Source organism: Onychomys torridus, chromosome 11 (assembly GCF_903995425.1).
Source record: "Onychomys torridus chromosome 11, mOncTor1.1, whole genome shotgun sequence".
Lineage (NCBI taxonomy): Eukaryota > Metazoa > Chordata > Mammalia > Rodentia > Cricetidae > Onychomys > Onychomys torridus.
The window spans coordinates 92,478,169-92,501,238 of NC_050453.1; the positions used below are offsets into that span (position 1 = coordinate 92,478,169).

At 39.0% G+C, this 23,070-nt stretch overlaps 1 protein-coding gene across 3 annotated transcripts in view; it reads right to left on the minus strand.

The window, feature by feature from the left end:
- The window catches only part of LOC118592981 (contactin-associated protein like 5-1-like), a 934,683-nt gene that overhangs the window by 461,600 nt on the left and 450,013 nt on the right, over positions 1-23,070 (minus strand). For all 3 annotated transcript variants that reach the window (XM_036202117.1, XM_036202118.1, XM_036202119.1), the window contains exon 7: positions 17,201-17,344. In XM_036202117.1, the coding sequence (XP_036058010.1) occupies positions 17,201-17,344 (144 nt within the window). The remainder of the gene's footprint in view (positions 1-17,200; positions 17,345-23,070) is intronic.

Genomic DNA, 23,070 nt, shown 5'->3' on the forward strand with positions numbered 1-23,070 from the left:
TACATACACTTATAAGTATATATAAATATATCTATAAATAAATGTATGTATAAATATACATATATACATACACACACACACACACATATATATATATATGTATATATATATATATATATATGGTTGATGGAATACTTGGGAGATACTAAATTATATCTAATTGCTAGTCTAATCTGGATTCTAATTTTTAGATATCTAAATTCCTAAGAACATATATTGGTTAGAAAAAACAGAAGGTATTAAAATAGTCTTCTATAAAGGAAACGGAGGGCCTAAGAAGACAGCTTAGTGAGTAAAGTGTTTCATGGATCGGGCCGAGGCCCTGAGTTCAGATTCCCAGCACCCACATTAAAGCCAAGTGTGTGTCTGTATTTGTCACACTGAAAGAGCCGTCGGAGGATCATCAGCGCATGGTGGCAGGCCAGTCGAGCTCCAGTAATAAACTCCAGCCTCAGTGAGAGACATTGTCTCAAAAAATGTGTGGAGTGATAGAGGAAGACCCTGTGTTGACTTCTGGTCTTCATATACTCATACACACTCAAACATGTGTACCTAGACACATGTAAACACACACACACACACACACACACACGCATGTACACAGGAGAGGAGATTAGAAAATTGATATCTGTAAGATGTGACTGGTTGTCTACCTGATAAAAATGCACATCATGCTTTTCTCTGCTTAACTATGCAATCATTAAGCAGTAGCATTTTGTGTAAGCTAAATGTTAGGAGTTGCTGGAGACATGAATTTGTGGTTAAAATCCTCTGTGGTTGCTCTTCCAGAGAACCTGGATTCAGTTCCCAGGACCCACACGGCAGCTCACAATCATCTGTAACTCCAGTTTCAGAAGACCTAAGCCCTCTTTTGGCTTCTGTGGCATGGTTCACAGGCACACATGCAGATAAAATACCCATACATATAAAATAAAAAGAAATGAATCTTTTTTAGTGCATATTAGTTTAAATTTTGAACCAATATTCTGATTGTTGAGTGGCACTAGGTGTGTGTGTGTGTGTGTGTGTGTGTGTGTGTGTGTGTGTGTGTGTCACTTTTCAGAGTTCTTTGAGCAGGGTGAGCCCCAGATTCTTAGCATGTTCAGGAACTGTGGCAACCTCCTCCCTCCCATCAGAGCTATTAGGATTGTAAAGAGTTCTACTAAGGCCAGCATTGACAAACACTGTATACACAGTAGGTAAAACCATGTTTGTGCTTTGTTTTTAAAAGGTGTCTTTTAGTATTGCTGGGCTTTGGTAACCAGTACACTGAGCTAAAAATCTGACAAAGTTACACTTGCTTTCTACTTTCTTGAAGACCTGGAAATACTTCTTCAGCATTGCTGTAGATTGGAGGGTTATTATGTTCATTTTCACAGAATATTAGGAATATTCACCAAAACCTGCCTAGAAAACTAGAGGTGTCTTTTGAGTTAGAGCTGTTTGATCTTTCTCTTAGTGGGGATGGTTGCTGAGGATGCTGCAGAACTGAGTTCAAACCACAGGGTGTTCTATGCAGACATGTTGTATTTATAAGCACCCATAGTGGTCATGTCATTGCCATGAATGGTGGGATTCAGAGCATGTCCTACTTCCAACATCTATCAGGATAAGAGACTTTGGGTGCCAACATCAATTGCAGCTTATGGAGACAAGCCTTAATTCATTCAGCCATGTTTTTGATCCATATGTATGTGTCATTTATGGGTATGTCTGTGCATCATGGTGCCTGTAGAGGTCAGAGCACAGCTTCTACCTTATCTGTAGCCAGTTCTCTTTTGTTGTTCACTGCTGTTTCCATCATGATAGCTGGCCCACAAACTCTTAGGATTCCCCTGTGTCTGCCGCCCATCTCTCTTTGGGAACACTGGTACTTGCATGCCACTCCATCCAGCTTTACATGAGTTCAGGTCCAGAGTGTGGTTCTCACGCTTGGGCAGCAAGCACTTTCCCCCTGAGCCATCTCCCCAGCCCCAACTGGTTACTTTTAAACTTTAAGTTATTATTGTTTTAATGGCATTTATTTGGCTGCTGTGTGTAGCTGGAAAGTTTCTCTCCAGGTCCTGCCAAGCCCTGCAGTCCCACAGCCCACTTATAATCACTCAGAAGTTTATATTACTTAAACTGCTTGGTCATTAGCTCAGGCCTACCACTGACTAGCTCTTCCACTTAAACTCAGCCCATTTCTGTTAATCTATATGTTGCCATGTGTTCTGTGGCTTTACCTCATGCCTTTATATGCTGCTCCCTGGACAACAGGCTGGCATCTCCTCCTCAGTCTTCCTGTTCCCACAATTCTCTTCTCTGCTTGTCCCGCCTACACTTCTTGCCTGGCTACTGGCTAATCAGCATTTTATTTATACAGAGCAATATCCATAGCAGCTGGGTTCTATTACTATAGAGTAGACAAAAATGAAAAGATTTCAACAGGCTTACTTTCTTAGTTGAAGGAAGGCAAATTTTAGAACTTGTTACAGCATCTGGGAGAGGGGTGGAGTAGAAGTGAACTGAGCACCAGCAGGAGGGGAAATGCAATCCCCAGGGCTGACCTGCAAGCAGTGGCAAGGTGCTGTGGTCTTAGAGAAACAGTGGCCAGAACTTTCCAGGAATCAAATGCTTTGGGAGGAGGAAGGTAAGCTACCTAGAAAAATCATTAGTTGAAATGTGAGGAGATTTTTGTGAGAATTGCAACCTCAGAAATCATGTGGAGAAGTCAGCCATTTAGGTTTTTTCAATACCAGAACACCTACAGAGGACATCGACATTTTAACCAAGAAGTGCTCTTAAGGCACTGAATCACGGGGCTCATAAATGAAGCAATAGTGGCTCCTTCGTTGCTTAATAGCCTATCTGCAATGACAAAGTTAGATAATCTCAGGTTTCCCTAATCATATCGGACCTGGATTTGGGAGTTGGTTTCTAACACATTAGTGAGACATGTTGTATTTTCTAAGTGTGTCCAGCACCATGTGAAATCATGACTATGAACATGACTCCCTTTGTGTTACACTTCTTTCTGTTAGACATCTAGGGATTCTAGTTATATTTTTTTAATTCAATTTTTAAATTTTTTGTGTGATTTTTATACACATATATACTGTGTTCTGGCCACTCTTCTCCCTTACTTCCCTCACACTCCTGCCAGCCCTGATGTTTTCCTGAAAATATATTTTCTATATTCATGAGTTTTTGTCTTGGTTTTTATTTTCCAGAGCCTAACTGAGACCATGTGTTTGGAATTATCTATCAGTCTAGCAGGTTCAGCAGATGGTACACAGCTGGATATTATACTTCTTCTTCTCCTGGAATCTGAGAGCTGCCAATAATTCAGTAGTAGGTACTAAGATCCCATGATTTTAAATACATATTTTCAAATAAAAAATGATTAGGAGTTTATTTGTGAATTTCAGTGCCAAAGTCACCCTTCTTAGCTGAACTTTTCATAACCAACTTCAATATTCTAAATTTTTTCTTTGATCAGCTGACTGAATATTACTTGTTATACTGGATATTATTTGTTATATTTGACTTTGTTACTTTTGACTTCCAGGGATCACTGTGGGGAATAAGAAAAGTTCCTTCGCTCCATTACTGTTACTCTGTGGGAAGCTCAGGGGCTCTGCACATGCAGTTTACAACTTCCCTTTCCTTTGTGAATGTGTGCATGTGCATGCCTCTGTGTGTCTGTGTGTGTGTCTGTGTGTGTGTGAGAACACGCCTAGTTGTGAGTGCACATGTACATGTATATACACATATGCATGTAGAGATCAGAGGTCAACCTAGGATAACATTCTTCAATTGTTATTACCTGGTTGTGTGAGACAGGTTTTTCTCTCCAGTTAGACTAGACTGGTAGCCAGCAAGCGGCTGAGATCAGTACCTCTCCTCCTACCAGAATGTGCTACTGTGTCCTGCTTCTTTTAATATTACTATCTTGAAGCCGGGTGTTGGTGGCACACGCCTTTAATCCCAGCACTCGGGTCCCAGCCAGGCGGATCTCTGTGAGTTCGAGGCCAGCCTGGGTTACCAAGTGAGTTCCAGGAAAGGTGCAAAGCTACACAGAAAAACCCTGTCTCGAAAAACCAAAACCAAAACCAAAACCAAAACCAAAACAAATCAAAAAATATTATTATCATGAATACATAGTGTATGTGTGTATGCCTGATGAATGTGTGTGTGTGTGTGTGTGTGTGTGTGTGTGTGTGTGTGTGTGTGCTGGTTCACATGCCACAGAACACATATGGAGATCAAATGAAAATGCTGAGAGTTAATTCTCTCTTACTTTGTTGGAGGTAGGATCTCTCTTATTACTTCTTTTGTGCTATCTAATCCTGATTAGCTGGCCCACAAGCTTCTGGTTGATTCTCATCTCAGCCTCCTGTCTCATTGTTGGTGTGCCAAGCTTACAAGGTGCATGCTACAACATCTTGCTTTCAGTTGTCTTTGGGGAGCAAACCCAGGTCCTGAGGCTTGCTAGTCCAGTGTTTTACAAACTGAACTATCTCCTAGTCCCAGCTACTTTCTGTCAACTGGACTCAGGTTTCCCAGGAAGTAGCACCTAGGTTGAGTAGCAAAGTACTTCGCCACTGGTGCCACGTGGTTACCTACTCCGGATACTTCCCTCACTACACACTAGCCTATGTCCTAAAGGACACACTGGGGTTTTTTCACAATGACTTTCTAGACTTCAAACATCATCAAACATTTCTTAACTTGTCATGGGGAGCACACATATGGAGGTCAAGGTAAAACACACAGTTATTAGTTTTCTCATTCCACTGTGTGGATCCCAGGGATGCAAGTCAGGATGTCACCTTTTACAACATGTCTCTCTACTCACCAAGCCATCCCACCAGCCCTTGACACCTTTTTGCTTCTGCCCCGATATTGGGCTTTTGTGCATGCCACTCCCCTGCTTGGGAGACTTTTCTCTCTGCCAAGAACTATCTGGGAGACACTTGCTCTTCAAAGCTCAGGACAGAAACTTCCGTTTACCTAAGAGGAGTATGAGAGCTATGGGAAGAGTGGACGGTGTTTCTTGGGAAGCACTTTATCTCTCACACAGGATTCTCAGCCTTTGCATTTGGTTAGGAGGAGGAGCCTGGCACTTATGTGTCTGGTATGTGAGGTGTGTGAGAGGAATGAGGTGGGCTAGACACCCTACTCTTTGTTTACACCTTACATAGTCTTACCAGAGGCAACGATTCTGCTCATGCTCTTCCATCTCAAAAACTGCCCAGGAGAGATTTCTAAGTGATTGTCCAATAACAAGGGCCATTTTTGAAATGTCTTATTGATCTCTAATACCCAGCTGAGCATTGTCGTTCATGGATCTGTCCAGCCTTGTTTGCACATATTGGTGAATGTTTATTTATCCCTCCACTTGGATTTGAAAGTCGTATAGCACCTCAGGAAAAAATGACGTATAATAAAAATGGATGAAAGCTGACTATATCGTGCTTTCCAGAAGAGAATAAAGCAGACTGTGAATGACAGTGTCCCCAACTGCTCATCATTGGCGTTCACTGGCCCTGACTATTAACTATCCTTTCATGTAAAGCATGGATGGGAATGACTGCTCTAGACCTGCTCGCACAGATGTGTCCGGGACAGAGGCCCCAATCTGGCCCCAGGTCCATCATCATCCCTCTCTGTTTATTGTCTGTCTTGTAGTGGCATCCCAATCTGTTACTCCTTCTCTATAAGCTAGCTTTCTGAAATACATGTCTCCAAAGGAAAAGGCCATGTCTGCTCTTCTGGTAGGGGGTAAAATGAAGGAGTAATGTGCTTATCTTGTTAGCAGAAAACATTAGAAACTCAGCTGATTCTAGTCTCCATTTGTCAAAACTCTTCCATTCCTTTCTTTACATTCATCTCTTTCTCTCTCCCCTCTTCTCTTTTTCCTTTCTTTCCAACAGGCCGTCATGAAGGCCAGGTTGGCTTCCTCCTTATTATGGAGCCAGGTCTCTTGGAACTCTTGATCCTCCTGTCTCCATCTCTCAAATAGTTGCACCGTAATTCTTCCCTTATGTCTACTCCCTTAAATTTCTTTAGATCCTCAAAAGACTAGACAGTGCCATGCACATCTGGCAAGATAAGCAGGCCTTCATATATGCTGTGGGGTGGGCAGAGAACTTAATGCAGACTTTAAACTGTGCAGCTTTAGTAAAAACTTTGAATTTTCATTAAGGCACACTCTTCTGATACCAGCCTTAGAAAGCTGAGGCAGGTGAATGCAGGCCAGATTCACCTATATAGCAAGATTTTGCTTCAAAATACCAAAACAAAACAACAACAAAAATCTGACCCAATAGTTTTCATTTTCATTCAACTGTTTAAAATTTCAGAAAATTGTTCCAAATCATGGTAGCTTTTTCAACTTTTTTGGCAGTAGAAACATAAATAACCAAAACTTCAAGCAGTTGACTCTTAATGAAATAAAGATGAACCAGTGAAATATTTAAACAGATAAGCAATATTAAGTAATATTTAAACATATTTTAAAACTTTTAATAAAATGTTGAAGATATTGAAAATATTTGAAGCAAAAAAATTAGCCTTAAAATAAGACTTTTAGCCTAGGTTTAGCTGATAGTTATTTGTCCCACATACAGGAGAAGCTCTTAGATTCCTAGAACCTCGACAAAAAAACAAGGCATAATAGCATATGCTTATAACTTTGACACTGGGAAAAGAAAGACAGACATCTTGGGAGCTTGCTGATGGTGAGCTCTAAGTTCAGTGAGACATCACCTCACTGAAAGGAAATATGACTCCTGGTATGCACTGCACAGACACCCTCACCCCCCACCCCAACATATACCACACACACATACACACACACACACACACACACACACACACACACACACACACACACCATCTACACCATATTTTATAGTGTCAATAAAGTATAGTCTTATGTTTTGTAAAATATATATTTACATGTGAAAATGAAATCCATACAGACAAGCATGGTGCTTTGCTTTCTGCTTTTTTGGTGTTCTGTTCTACATAGGTTTCATTTTCTTTACGAAATATATAAGGCTGGGTGGTGGCGGCACATGCCTTTAATCCCAGCACTCGGGAGGCAGAGGCAGGCAGATCTCTGTGAGTTCGAGGCCAGCCTGATCTACAAAGCAAGTTCCAGGAAAGGTGCAAAGCTACACAGAGAAACCCTGTCTCGAAAAACAAAAAAAGAAAGAAATATATAAGGTGACTCAGTGGCTAAAAGTCCTTACAACACAACCATGAAGCCAGAGTTCATGTCTTCCGATTCATGTAAACACTGGATGTGTTAGTATGTATCTGTAATCCTGACACTCTTATAACAAAGACAAGACAGAAGAGTCACAGGCAAGCTAGACTGTAGTAAACAGAATGCAGAAACAAGAGACAGCCTGCCTCTACTGATAGAAGAATACTGACTTTTGAACGTTGTCCTGTGTGCTGGTTGGAATAAGAATGGCCCTCATAGGCTCATATGTTTGAATGCTTAGTCATCAGGGGGTGATGCTACTTGGGAAAGATTAGGAGGTGTGTCTGTTGAAGTAGGTGTGGTCTTTGTTGGAGAAGGTGTGTCACTAGCAGGTTTGAGGTTTTAAAATCCCAAGCCAGGCCCAGAGTCTCTCTCTCTTCTTGCTACCTCTGGATCTGGATGAAGATTCTCAGTGACTTCTCCAGCACCATGTCTGCCTGTGTGCTACCATGATTCCCATTGTAATAATATTAGACTAAACCTCTGACACTGCAAGCAAGCCCCAAGTAAATATTTTCCTTTATAAGAGTTACCATGGTCAGGGTGTCTCTTCCCCGCAATACAACACCAACTAAGACATCCTGTAACATCCACATGTATGCCATGGTACACATGTGCATCTTACATACACCACACACATACCCATAGCAATAATAATAAATAAAATTTCTCTTTTACATTCATAGAAATTATTTTACAGTCCTCTTCAAGAAGTTTTGATTCAATAGTTTCAGGTAATTGTTTCCTCAGAAGAGCTGGTTACCTTAGAAGAATGTTGTAACATTAAATTAAGGTCATTCGAAGGGAAGATTACCTCTGAATTTTGAATTCTTGCATTCATTGAAATTTCTACACTGAAATGCAATCCAAAATGTAATAGTCCTGCAACAATGACCATGTTCTAGACTCTGGGATGCTCCCTTTGGTCATCAGACTACTTAAGATGGATCCTAAGAAACTGGAATTCTTCCTAGAACTCTCATGCCAGAAGAAGGAAAAGACTGACATGAGGCCACACCAATGAGGAACTGTCTCTAGGATGGGATCTCACAGAGTGCTGACAATTTATCAAGCCCCTGTGTGGGAAAGGCTGGAACTCAGACAATAATGAGTTAATGATGGGACCACTTAGCCATGAACACCTCTTCCACTGTATGTATAACTAAACTCCATGTCAGGATCCAAAAGGTGGACTTGGGGACCACTGGTCTTCCTTGTTCCTCATTCCAATGTGGCCACATTGAGTAAATGTTTCTCAACTTTTCACTATTACTTGTTTTATTTGATTTATTGAACTTAATTGACTTACTGAAAATAGATGTCTGTACTTGGCTTGCTAGGATTCTCAGGGGCTAGCCTCTGACCCTAAGGACTCTTGAAACATTAAAGTGATGACTTTAAAAGGGAGGCCTTGCAGGAGCTTCTTAGGTCATGATTAGACATTCTACTCCATAAAGGCCTAGTTGAAGGTAGAATACCCTGAACCCAGAAGCCGACTCTCTCAGAACTCAACATGCTGCAATATGAAATCCAAGCTCCCAGCCTCCAGGACTGTCAGAAATAAATGACTGTTGTTTATAGGCCACCTGCTTTATGGAATTTTATCCCAGCTGCCCAAATGAATTAAGATAATGACTATTCCACTGTTCACTTATTTTATTACTATTTAACTTTCAGCCACATTTTTCTTCATCTGACCTTGAACTATTTTATCTCAATTTCTCAAAGAAAGGAAGGAAGTGAGGCTAAGGAATCTAACAACTGGGGAATCATTTTTCCCAAGGTCTGAGAAACACACAGCAGAGAGGCATGTGATGTGAATGTCAGACTGGTCAAATGGCTGAGAAAGACAGTCATTGTTAAGGGAGCATATCACTTATCACAGAGAACACTCACAGAGCTGAAACAATCCTAAGGACAAGCTGAAGAGATTATAGGCTCTACTAGGCAGAAGGTAGTTTTCTCTGAGCAACTTTGATGGGTATCTGGGTCATAGGAAGCTAAACAAAGTTTACTGTCCTTCGTGTGTGTGTGTGTGTGTGTGTGTGTGTGTGTGTGTGTGTACACAAATGCCTGCAAGCTCCCATACATTTGCACACTTACCTTGTAGTCTCTTTGGTGTGACAAATAATGACAAACTTCACAAATGCTCACTGCCTGCTCATTTATATGTGTAATTTACCCAAGTCCCCCAGAAAATATCTTTTATATATCTGTTCCAAGAAGTCTTGTTTTAAAAGAGCCAATCATTTAGTCAAGTCAAGTTTAGAGTGATCATTATATTTCTCCAAGAGAAAGAGATAGATGAGATTGTATATGGCTACTTGATAATATGGCTACTCAAAACCACTTTGTTACTAATGCAGTTCGGAGCAAACTGCAATTCAGATTCAGTCAAAGGCATGGAAACTATATGTCACTCCATTCTTGCACTGTGTAAAATGGCAAGTTAGTATTGGCTTGGCTCACAAACCAACTTCAGCTGAATAGAAGTTTGCAGGATGTTTTACTCAACAGCCTAGGATGCCAGGTACTCAGATATCCCCTGTTGACTAAGAATTGTATTGGCACTTAAAAGGAGGTACCATAATTCTACCACTTTTCATTAGAGAGCACCAGTTTGTGGTCACTTTCCCAAAGCTGCATAGCTGAATGATTCATGGAACCTCTGTACTCACACTCCTGACCAAAGTGCCAAGAGAGCTACTTTTGGGAACTCTGGTTAGGAGACCATTAAATCTTGTCTAGAATAAATGGAAAGGAACATTGTTATCCTTCAGCAACGTTAGCAATGTGGCTGAGAGGTCATGCTATGTATTTAGTGTTGGCCTCTGTTCATGAAATGCTTTGACTTCAGCTACTTGGAGACAGCCATGTATAAATGATATGACTTGATCAATGGGTTTCAAAGCTAATTGTATGAAACTTGCAGACTTGTTTTTAGCTATTGGCATTGCTCTCCTCTTTAATGGAAGACCAAGTAAAGAAACATGAGTCCTTTGTGTTGTGTGTGGATCTGCATGACAATGCATGTACACACATGTGTAGGACAGAGCACAATTCTGAGTGGCACTTCTTAGGCACTGTCCACTTTTTTGTTTGAAAAGCACTCTCCTGAAACTCACCAACCAGACTTGGGATCTTCCTGTCTCCATCTCTCTAGCACTGAAATTACAGACTTATTCCACCATTTTTAACTGTTTTGTTTTGTTGTTGTTTGGTTGTTTGGTTGGTTTCCTTTTTTCCCTCATGTGGGTTCTGATGATCAAACTCAGATCCTTGTGCTTACAAATTAAACAATTTATAGACTTAACTATCTCTTCAGAGCTGAGCTCTTATGTTGGTATAAAAAAAAAAGATCATTTGAATCCCTACACGAAGAGAATGGGAGCCAGCTAATGACCAAATAATCATGTTATTCTCCTTGTGTCAAAAAGGGGGGGGGGGTGAATCTCACACTCACAAAATAAAGGTCATAAGAAAGCATCATTTCTTGTAGAGCACAGAGCTTGAAATTAATCATGCTCAGGGAGCTATCAAGGCAATATGCTTCCTGTATTATGTGTATAGTAATCCATATTACAGCTACTACACACATACTTCAATGGCCCATTTACTTTCTGATTATTTATTATATGGAGCTGTATTAGTACAGGATGGTGAATTTTGGGAAGAATAGCTAGGTATTTTTTATATCTACTTTAAGCTGTTAGTTTTACTGCATTCTGAAATGTGGAAGATCATCCTGTAGTCAAACCAGGCTATAAAGACTAAATTGAATTATCCCCATTGAGCAGCTGTTAAATCTCCAGGGAGTGGGCAGGTCCTATAAGAAAGGGAAAATGGATTGCAAAGGGGATGCTGTCTGAATGTAGCCTACATGAAAGGCTTGAACTCCATTAGGCAGAGGGAAGCCTGAATTTCCTTGACCTTGAGGCAAAGTTTGTAATTTATGAGCATCAACTATCCCTCTTGGCTTTTTTTTTTCTTGATTCTGTTAATCACATGATAAACTCTGAACTTCTGAAGCCTTTTGAAGGCTTAATGATGGTAAGAAAACTATGAACACTGGAAATGAACATCACACAGGAATCAGTAATAGCCTTGATTTTCTAGAATTCTTAACAGGCACCACAGTGATTATGGGACTTGCAACAAAGTTGACTTGAGGTAGTTGTGGTGTCTTTGGGAGAAACTTTAAGCTTGACTACAGGAATGAAAGTCTCTGTGCTTGTGTATTTAATACAATATTAAATACTATTTAATAGTATGAACTGGCACATCTCTGAAGGAATGCCAAAGATATATACCAGGTGTATGTTTGTCTCTGTCTGTGTCTCTGTCTGTGTCTGTGTATCTGTTTGGATTCTGATTCTCATTTGATAAGGAAGATGAAAGCAATTTGGAAGAAAAATAATGTGTGTTTCTTTCTTTATATTGTAAAGGTGAAAGCTAAGATTTTTCTACCTGCACAGTAAAATTGTATTCTTAGATTAAATCTTTTTTTCCCAAATGTATTAGTGCTAAATGGTTCTCTGTGCCTTATAATAACTATACTGCCAATTAAGCACTGAGGACTTAAATGGACTAAAAAACTTTTGGGCAATCTGGTAAATGCTATAGTTAGTAAAAAGATTGTAAAACATTTATTAATATTTTGATTCAGGATTCATCCAGAAAAGGGAATAATATCAGATTGCTAACATCCAGAAACCCATATTGTCTTTCCTTACTCTATTGAATTTCACTTCCAGCTATTCTGTTTAATTAGTGACAGAATTTAACATATCTCATCATTAAAGAGGAAAAGCCTCAACCCTCTAGTTGCCTCTTTGACTCTTCCAGAAATCAAACCACACCCCTACCTCTGCAATCTGTCCATTGGGACAAGAACTGACTGGAGCCTATGACGACAGTTCGCAGAACTTGATGGAAAAGTAAGTACAGCTTCCTCCATCACCCAGCTGTCCAGAGCTAAAGCAATGTTGAGCCATGTATGACCTCACTTCCTTCCTGCCTTATACCTCCAGGTATGCAGGCTAGGCCACTAGGCTCGACTAGATTACTTAGTAAGGAGCAAAGACCACACATACACACACACACACACACACACACACACACAGAAAGAGAGAGAAATACATTAAACTTTAAATTTTAATAGATGCATGTAATAACAATGAGAAGAATAAAATGGTGAATCTATACCACCAATTGAAAAGAATATGTCAAATGTGTAAGAATTAAAGTCATTCTGTTTGAGCAACATCTAAAATAAAGTAGCCTGGTAACTTTTATAGTAAGCTATAACAAAAGGATTATTAAGTTCAGAAACAAGACATAAAAGACACTAGTTATAAAATATCCAGATAGAGGCTGGAGAAATGGCTCAGGGCTTGAGTGTATACGGCTCTTGTGTTGGACCCAAGTTCAGTTCCCAGCACCTACATTGCTTGTGACGGGTCTCTCAGCTGCCTGTAACTCTGGCTGCAGGAGATCCTATGCTGTCTTTTAGTCTCTTTGGTTACCCACACACATATTCCCACCCTCACCCACAGATTGTGTAAATAAAAGGTCTCTATACACCTCAACATATAGTGATAGGAAGCTGCCCACATGTAATGACAGAAAGTTGCCCAAATAGGGTAAAAAGCTTACATACTCAAGAAACTGAGAAAAACCCTAACAGGACATGCCAAAGAATCCAAAGCCATTCTTATCACAGTCAAACTTGTAACTTCTAACATCAAAGACAAACTCTGATATAACCCAGAGAGAAAATACACAGCACCCTCAGAGACAATGCAACCAGACAATGCATCTGTCACTGAGAACAGAGGGAAGAGAGTCAAAATATCCATGTGCTAAATAAAGGATCTGACAACTCTCAGTTTTATATCAAGGAAATCAATCATAATATTCCCAGATGAAAGAAGATAAGAGAATTTAACATATTCACATATATGCTAAAAAGCATAGCTAAAAAAAAGTATCTAAATAGAAATGGCATAAAAGGAGATTTGAGAGAATAAAGAAAAAAGACATATTTTAAAAATATATCTTAGTTTTGTGTATAACAGTGCAGATTATATATATATTAAATTATATTAGAATGATTTTATATTGTTTTAAACAGAAGAAAAAATGTTATTTTAAGGTTATAAAACTCCTTTCTAAATGGGTCAGCGTGACAAACCGTGCTCAGTGACTACCCACGTCTAAAAGCAGGACTGCAGCTTTCAGAGTTGCTGGCTCAAAGGAGCAGCACAGTGTATTGTTGCACACAACTGACTCTTGCTGTGCTACTCCTCACAGAGAAAGTTGACTTCTCCCCCAAACAGGGAAAACAAAACTATGGGCGGAGTGAAAAGCGTGGGGTGGGCGATTGCATGCCTTCCGTGATTCCTGGGACTTTCTGCCCGCCTTCCATCCTTCCTCCTGCCTATTACCCTCTCTCTGCTTTCTTCCCAAATCTTAAACTATACCAGAAAAGAATAAATACAATAAAACTTTTTCTCTGAAATTTTTGAAATTATTTTGGAAAATTAAAGCAAAAGCAAAAGCAACTGATAAAGTTCTAGTTAAAAACAAAGGAAATAATTACCATAATTAAATAAACATAAGAGATGGATAGATGGATTTTAAAAGAGGTAAAAGGTAACTGTTTTATGTTTCAGTTATCATGATCAAATGAAAAAACCATTAAGCTGTGAAAAGTTATGTATATACATTATACCTGAGAAACCACAAACAATAGCTATGCAGGGAGACACTTGTAGTTATTTGGTTTTTTTCTTTTTCCTTGTTTATTTGTTTTGTTGTTGTTTGTTTGTTTGTTTTACTCTGTGGGGGCCCATCAGCCAGCTCCCAATACCCAGAGGCTTATTCCTCCTTATGAATGCCCATTATTTCTTGACAGATTAACTTAACTTAAATTATCCCATCTACCTTTTGCCGCTGAGCTTTCACCTTTTTATATTTCTGTATATCTTTTCCTTCTTACACCGTGTCATGCTGTGTTGCTGGATGACTGGCCCCTTTCCTTCTCTTCTATTCTTGCTCTTCCCTGCTTTCTTTTCTTCTATTTATTCTCTCTGCCTGTCAGCACTACCTATCCCTCTCTCCTGCCTAGCTATTGGCTGTTCATCTCTTTATTAGACCAATCAGTTGTTTTAGACAGAGAAAGTAACACAGCTTCACAGAGTTAAACAAATGTAACATAAGAGAATGCAACACATCTTTGCATCATTAAATAAATATACCAAGGCATAAACAAATGTGACAAATCTTAAATTAATATTCCATAACAGACATTCACATTCCAAAATCAAATTCTAAAGTTCATTCAACACACATATTATTTTTAAAAGGAAAAGAATTAAAATAGCAACAGAACAAACAGAAGGCATGAATTATAAATAGGTATTTATGCTTTCACATATCAATAATTGCATTAAGTGTAAATGGACCAAGTATGCCACTTAAATTTTTGTGTGGATTAAAATTCATGACCAAATTATTTATTGTAAACAACAAACAATGATAGCAACAACTTAAAAACCAAACAATGGGGGAAAACAATAGAATGCAAATATTAAAAAGAGTTTGCTGGGTGGTGATGGTACACGCCTTTAATCCCAGTACTCAGGATGCAGAATCAGGCAGATCTCTGAGTTCAAGGCCAGATTGGTCTACAGAGCAAGTTTCAGGACAGCCAGGGCTACACAGAGAAATCTTATCTCAAAAAACAAAAAACAAACAAACAAAAAAGGAAGAAATATGAGAAAAGAGCTCACATGCTAACATTATGGTGAAGTAAAGTAGACTTCAGAACAAGGTTATCACTAGAGGAAGAAAATGCTACTATGTACATGGCAAACAGGCCCATTCACCCTGATCAAATAGTACTAAACAGCATGTTGTAACACCAAACATTCGGAGAAATAGAAGAAATATTTAAATTCTTAATTATATCTGGAAATGCACATATTATTATTCAGTCCCCATTATATTCAAGGCATTATCAGGACTTGAGACTAGGGCAGTGTTATGGATTCACATCATGCCCCCACAGTTGGACATGGTCATTCATGCCCGTGGGACCTAGTCACTTCTGCCTAGTCATTTCCGGGTCAAAAGGTCTCATGTTATCAGGGGCCCGTGGCTTTCTGTGGTTGTGTAATGCATGCAGCACAACTATGTGATCTACATGCATGTGTGGAATAGCCACATGGGCCTGTGTTCGAAGGCACGGCCCAGCCTTTATAAGCCTGCGCCATGATTCCTAGCCCCACTTAGTGAGCATGTGTCTTTCCACAGGCCTGTGCACATCTGTCCCTCACCCTTATCTTAATAAAACTCTTGTTAGTGGATTCTGTCATGTTTCCTGACGTTTCCTTACAGGGTAAGAGTGCTGCAAATAACCCAACATTGTATATATATATAATGTCTGATGCATGACAGTGTTTTCTGTACTTTCAGGGAAGCTGCACACATCAGTCTCCACAATACAGCTGCCTAAGTAAAGCCTGCACAGTGACAACACCAGCTGACATGCCAGTGTGGATAGGGGGAATCTCACTAGATGAAGAGCTGCAGGAAGTTAATGGCTGCTGACAGCAGGAGCATAAGTCTTCTCCAGGGATGAGCCTCTTGATAGGTTATCCAATCTCAAGTAATCAGCCTCCACAAGATATGCATATGAGAAGCAGTAAATGGACTCAGCAGCTTGTATTTGTGTGTGTGTGTGTGTGTGTGTGTGTGTGTGTGTGTGTGTTTAATAATAAAGAAAAAGAGACCTTAAATTTAAAAGGGAGTGCAGGGAGATATAAGAGCAATTGAATTGAAAAGAGGAAAGAAAATTCAAGGATAAGTTTTTAAAGACCCCTCATAAAACTCAAGGTGTGTAAGGAAAATAGACTTTAGTAAATTAGTGAAGACTTTAGCCACTGTGATTATAAATGATCCACAAGAGACCTTTAAGACACCAACATTGCAGTATCATTTAAAATACCCTAATTACTATAACTAACAAGTACACACACAATGTCCTAGCTACATAATTTCATTGGATTTCTTAGAAATTTTTAAATAAAATCCATATTAGCCTGCATAGATTTCAAATCTTCCACACAGCCAAGAAACCAGTATTCTCTGCATGTCTGTACTTGATTTTACTAATGAAATGATTTGCAGTGCCTCTTTCTCAGCTGGCTCTTTTCTAATATAAAGTTAGCTAATAGGACAATAACAGTTTTATTTCATTTTTAATTTTTTGAGGCAGGACCTCATGTAGCAAACTTGCCTCAGGGTTGCTGTGTAATGGAGGATGACTTAAAATTCTGATCTAAGTGGTTTTACTTCCCAAATTCTGGGATTACAGGTGTGCACTACCATGTCAATTGTAGTTTGGGTATGAAACATTCTCTATAATCTCACATGTTTGAACACTTAGTACCTAGAAGGTGAGCCTGTTTTCGAAGGTTTTGGAATCTTAAGGAGGTCAGACCTTGCTGTAGGTTGGTCACTGGTAGAACGCCTGAGGCTTTTAAACCCAGACACAGTTCCTGTTGACTCTCTGTCTTAAGTGCCAATGAGATGTTGCTAGCCAGTCTCCCACTGCTATTGCCATGTTTTCTCTGCAATGACTAAAGCTACTCTCATGCTATGAACCAGAAAAAGCCTTCCTACTCTAAACTGTTTCTTGTTAGGCCATAGTTAGAAAATTAACTAAAGCACCTGTTTTTATGTGGACACATGGATGGAACTCAGGGTTTTAAGCATGCTAGGCACACACTCTACCAACTGAACTACATGCCCAGCCTTGGCTGATGAAAATTCTAAATACATAAGATAAACACAGTGTGAAGAGGTGCAGGGGTAGAGTAGCAAGGCAAGACTTAGCCAAGTCCACAAAGCACCAGGTGACAGAGAGAGTGGACTTACCACAGAGTAGATTTGATGTTTGCGTCTTTTGGCCAAGTCGATTATGTTCACTCCATTGTAGTACAGGTTTTCAATACAGCCATGGAAGTTTTTCTTTAAAAAGGTCCCAGGTTTGCTTGGCACTGGAATTCCTCCAAAACTGAGCTTCATCGTGGAAAAAACAAAAATCAACTCTTAGTCACAAGCTCTGAAGAAGCAGGAATGGAAGAGAAGTGAGTACATTCTTTAGGTTTAATTGTATGTGTAAGCCAAGCAGCTTTAGTAATTGCAGACGCCACTTGATTACTCTTTTTAAAGAATACTGATTAGTCCATATAAAAGTATCTGTAATTGCTTGCCTCTTATAGGCTTACTTTACAAAAGCATTTTTATTTCTTCCTCAAAACTTTTTAACACGAAATAAAACAGTGATTTACAAAGAAAAAAAGAGAAAAAAAAAAAAAAAAAAACCACCAACATCTACGTTTATCTGGAGCACAAGCAGCATAGAGGACACAGCCATAATAAGGTTAAGGAACCAGACAGACCCTTTTTCACATACAGGGATTCCTAGTTCTAAAATTCACAGTAACCATAGGGTTGTTCCACAATTGTTATCCATAAGATGAAAGATACAAATAATACAAAATGCCCTATGGATTTAAGAAGCAAAGAATAATCAGCATTCTGAAACTGTTAGCATGACAATTATTAAATATTTATGGTAAAATAGAAAGTGAATGAAATTTTAATTGTAAAGTATAAGACGTACTGTTGGTTGTGAAATATGATTTCAGCTATAAAAAAGTTCACACAAGGGCCAGGAGATGCTGAGGAGTTAAAAACACTAGCCATACAGGCTCAAGGACCCAAATTTGATTCCTAGAACCCCTGTTAAAAAAATAAAACAAGGGTTGGAGATTTAGCTCAGTGGTAGAGCATTTGCCTAGCAAGCACAAGGCTCTGGGTTCGATCTTCAGCTCAAAAAATAAAATAAAATAAATAAATAAAATAAAACAAATAACAGCAACAAAAAAAAAGCAAGCCAGATGAGATAGATAGTGGTATCTGTGATCCCAGTACTACTATGAATAGCTGGTAGGGCAGGGCAGAGGTATGATCCAGAATTTCACCAACCAGCTAGTCTGGAGTAAACACCATGGCAGCTATAGCAAGAAAGCCCCTGTCCCAAGGTGAAAAGTGAACAACTATTGACAGTTGTCTTTTCACCTCCATAGGCACAACATGGCATATCCACCCGTGTGTGCGTGCAATCTCCACACCTCTACACATACATGTCTACAACGTCTAGGCACAGAACTACATTTTAATGGTAGACATCTGGGATAATTACAGGTTGTTAGTTTTCTTTACTATGTGTATTTTCAGAAAATTAACACAAATAATTTATGATAGAAATAGTAAAGAAGAAAATATCTGTTGGGAACACTGCTCCTGCTGTGCAAGACAAGAGAATAGCAGCTGTCCTCTCATTTGCCTCACCATCAGAACCAGCTACCGGGTTTTCTCCCTTGCTTTGAAAAGCTTCATTACCTAGGATCCCTTCACCCTTGTATCTCTTTTCTCTCTGTCCACTGTCTTCTCCCTCCTCTGTCTCCTCTTTTCTCATTTTCTCTTTCCTCTGTCTCTTCTATTACCTCCCCATCCTCCCTCCTCCTCTCTCTTAAGTTTACAAAGTTAGAGGAGGATATGTTCTCCTGACCAGAGCATCTGCTCTCATATTCCTCCATCATTAGTCATATAATATTCTAATAATATATTGGGCCTAGATGTACATTTTTTAAATTTATGTAGAATCTTAAATGTTTCCTATTAAGAGGGGGCCGTATCTGTTTATTACTTTTCCTTCTGCTTTATTTTCTAAATGTAATTATGATGCTTTCATGTATATTTAAACTCTAAGTGCTTATTTTACTCTAGCCAGATATTTGTGTATGCTTTCTGGGTAGTTTCTTTGAATTTGAGATGTACAGTCATAGGATAGGCATAAAACAATTTATTCTTCACATTTATTTTCTGTATTTTTATTTTACTTCATTTTTTCTGGTCAAAATTTTCTAAGATGTAGCAAAAACATTTTAAAGAATTTTAAACAATAATAATATGGAACTTTCTGGAAACAAAGCATGCAAACAACAACAACCTTCTATTTTCCAGTTACACAAAGTGGTGATCCTGACTCCTACATCAAGAAAATATTTTCCCACTCATTCTGTATATTGGTTATTTATTTTCTTCTTTATTGACATATTTAAATAACAACAAAATGTAATTTGATTCTTTGTCTTTACAAAAATGAGTAGTATAGCATGTAAGATGCATTATGTTTATTCTACCTATAAGCTGAATTGCAGTACAGAGTCCTAAGTTCAGAGACCCACTGTGAACATACAGAAGCACTCTGTAGTTCATTTGCCTTAAATGAACACACACACTTTAGGTAGCCAATCAATCTAAGTTTTAATATCTTTGTTCAAGTCTAGATCTGTCTAATATGAATTAAGAAATTTATTGATTTTATAAAAATAGTTTGTGAATCTTGAAAACATTAAAAAATTATGCATGGAAAATGTTGAGAACTTATTTACAAAGATACTGTTGGTTTACCGCAGCATCCAAGTACTTTTAATGTGAGCACTTTGCAGTTTTAATTTGTGAATTTTACAAGAATTAAATTGACAATGTAAAAGTATTATAAAGACATTTCTATTTTTATAAGTTTGAGAAGCTAATAGTAAGTTTATTCTCATCATTTTTTGTTAACCACCTTTCATTTTTCACAGAACCCCCTTAATCTCTGCTTCACACAGAAAATATTCTTGAAAAGGCTAAAGGAGAATAAAAGAGCATTGTATTTTCAATAACAAGATTCTTGCCCAAAACACTCAGGGTAGAAATAGTATAGAAGGAAAATATGCAGAACACTGAATACAACAAAACTGTAATCTCAGACTTCACAGAGGGGAGAGCAATCTGTAATGTTGTGTGCAGGATTTAAAAAAGAGATTTGGTGGAGATGGCAGTAAAGTGGGGAGAGATTGGGGTTTCCTTTCTGATCCTCTGCAGGGTACCTCAGGAGGTTGAAAGCACTAGTGTTAATACTGATGGTCAACTAAACAGAATGAAAATAAAATCCCTGAAGAGCAAGTCCTTGAGCATTTCTGAGAGATGGTTTCTAGACTAGTTTAATTAAGGTAGTTTCATTCAATGGTGGGGTCTTGGACTGAATAAAGATGGAAGGCAAATTGTGTGTAGCACTTGACCCTTTCTGCTTCTTAACTGTGGATGCAGGATGACCAGCTACCTCAGTTCCTGCTGTCATGCCTTCTTAGCCATGGTGGACTGTGCCTCCAAACTGTGAACCAAAATAAGCCCATTCTTCCTTAAGTTACTTCCGTCTGGGTATTCTGCCCTACCAATATGTGAAGTAGCCAAGGAAGCACTTACACCCTGGTTTTTATATCCATTATGCTGCAAGGCTGTTAGAATTGCCTGGGACTCATAGTGGCCCCAGAGCAAAACAGCTGGGTGAGTGGGACACAATGTGGAAGGCCTTAGAACTGTATGGTTGTGACTTAGTCACTCTTGCAAGGCTGCCAAAGACACAAGAACAGAAGAGAGGTTTAATGTACTGAAGCTCTCAGAAAATGCACAAATGGGAGGTGACTGGACTGGGAGGTGGGAGGTTGGGAGATCACATGAGACACATCTCACAGGCTGCATCACAGCAAGGCAAACATCACATACAGAAGCAACAAAACTTGGCACATGATTTTCATGGACCCAAAATAGTTGAAGCTACTGGGTGACATTTCCAGGTGGAACAAGTAAATCACATGTCTGTAGTGATGATGCAAGACACCATGACAGCTACCCAGCCAATTAACAGCCCATAGTAAAGAAACGAGGAACTCTTTATTGTAGATAACTTTAAGAAAACACTGACAAGTTATTAGTCAATGTCTTTAGCTTCAGCTGCCAAATTGACACAGACTAGCATTATTCATGGGAGGGACTGCCAAGATCAGATTGGCCTGTCGCTATGTTTAAGAGAGATTGTCTTGCTTGCTTATTTGTGTGGGAGGGTCCACTGTTGGTAGTACCATGCCTAAGCAGGTAGGTCTTGGCTATGTAAGAAAGCTAGTTGAATGGAAGCCAGAGAGAGCCAAGTTCCAGATTGAGTTCCTGCCCTGACCCCCTCAATGATGGATTGTGACCTGGAAGTGTAAGCCAAATGCATCTTCCTGACCCGAGTTGCTTTGTCAGAGTGTTTTATCACGGCAGCAGAATGAATGTGGGAAGGACAGTCACCACAGTTACATTTATCCCTCAACAACACTGACTTATCATTGCACTCCCTAGCATGCTCCTATGTTCACAGGGGAACAGACTGAATCCAGCTGAGAAGAGAAAATCAAAATTATACTGAGGGATGCTTGACTATGAACATACATTTCATACTTGATTTATATTTTTAGCTTTTTTATATTAGCAGAGAATATTTAAATTTATTTAGAAAAATATGAAGAAAAAAACCCTGAGATGGATGGGGTCCCAGGGAAGGAATGCCATTCATTTTTTGATTTCCCATAGAGATTTTGATACTATATTGCTACTACAAATTGGAGACTTAGTTCATTTTCAAGTAGTCAGGGTAGAAAACTCTGCTTCATGTATTGATAACTTTCTGTCAGATACAGTATTAATTTTTCTAGATATTTCCCAAGACCATATATGCTGCCTTAATAAAGAAATATAAGTTCTGCATCACAATCTCAGGTCATTTATATTTGATTTTTATATGATTTATGAAGGATTTGATAGTAAAAGTTAAAATTTTGCTTGGAAGTATCTCTCTGGCCAAGTCATACTTGTGTATGATTTATGACAATGAATTATGGAAGCTACCATTTGCAAGGATTGAAATTGATTTCTGGTAAACTGTTCTACTGCATTGTTCAAGTAAACATGACAGATGTTCAAGTTCCCACTTGGGGTTTTCTCCTTGACTCTGTGAACCGAAGTTCTCAGGAAAATGGCATAGCTGTGCCCACCACTCTACAAGGCTGATTTTTAACTTCTTCTAGTGTGCGGAGTGGGACTCTTGCAGGTCTGGGCTCTCTTTAGTCATTCCCCACCCCCGTAGCTGTGGCGATCCATTGTTCACTTGTGTCTGATCTAACATCCTAGCAATCAGGTAAAACCTATTGTAATGTACAAACAGACTGCTAGCTTCCACCACCCAAAAGTTTAAGGATGTCATCAGAAAACATTCAAGGTCTATGGCAGGGGTTTCTCACTTTCCTGTACTCAAATGTGTTTTAAAATTAGCTTGATATAAGACACTTTTATTTTAATTTTTACTATCAAAGGTGCTAATATTCCTATTCATGATGTTGTCTATAGCAATTTAATGAGTTTATTTTTGAAATATTATAAATTAAATTTTCTTCAAAGGCTTATCTTATTCATTTTTGTATGTGTATGTGTTCAGATGGACATGTATGTGCAGGCCAATATTCAACATTGTGTGGCTTCCTCAGTCAACCTTCACCTTACAGGGGCCCTCACTGGACCCAGTGCTTACTAATTTGGTGAGATTGGGTAGCCAAAGAGCTCCCAAGACCTTTCCATTTACATCTCGCCAGTGTTGGAGCACAAGGCTATGCCCCTGTGGCTAGCTGACTTTTCCCACAGGGTAGGGGCAGCCTAGCCAAATTAGTGAACATCAAGTCCAGAGGAGAAGTGTTGTTTCAAAAATTAAAGTGGACAGAGCCTGAAGAACAACACTCAAAGTTGATCTTTCTCACATATATGCACGCATGTGTGTGCATACACACACATATTTAGATTCAAATCAATATGCTAAA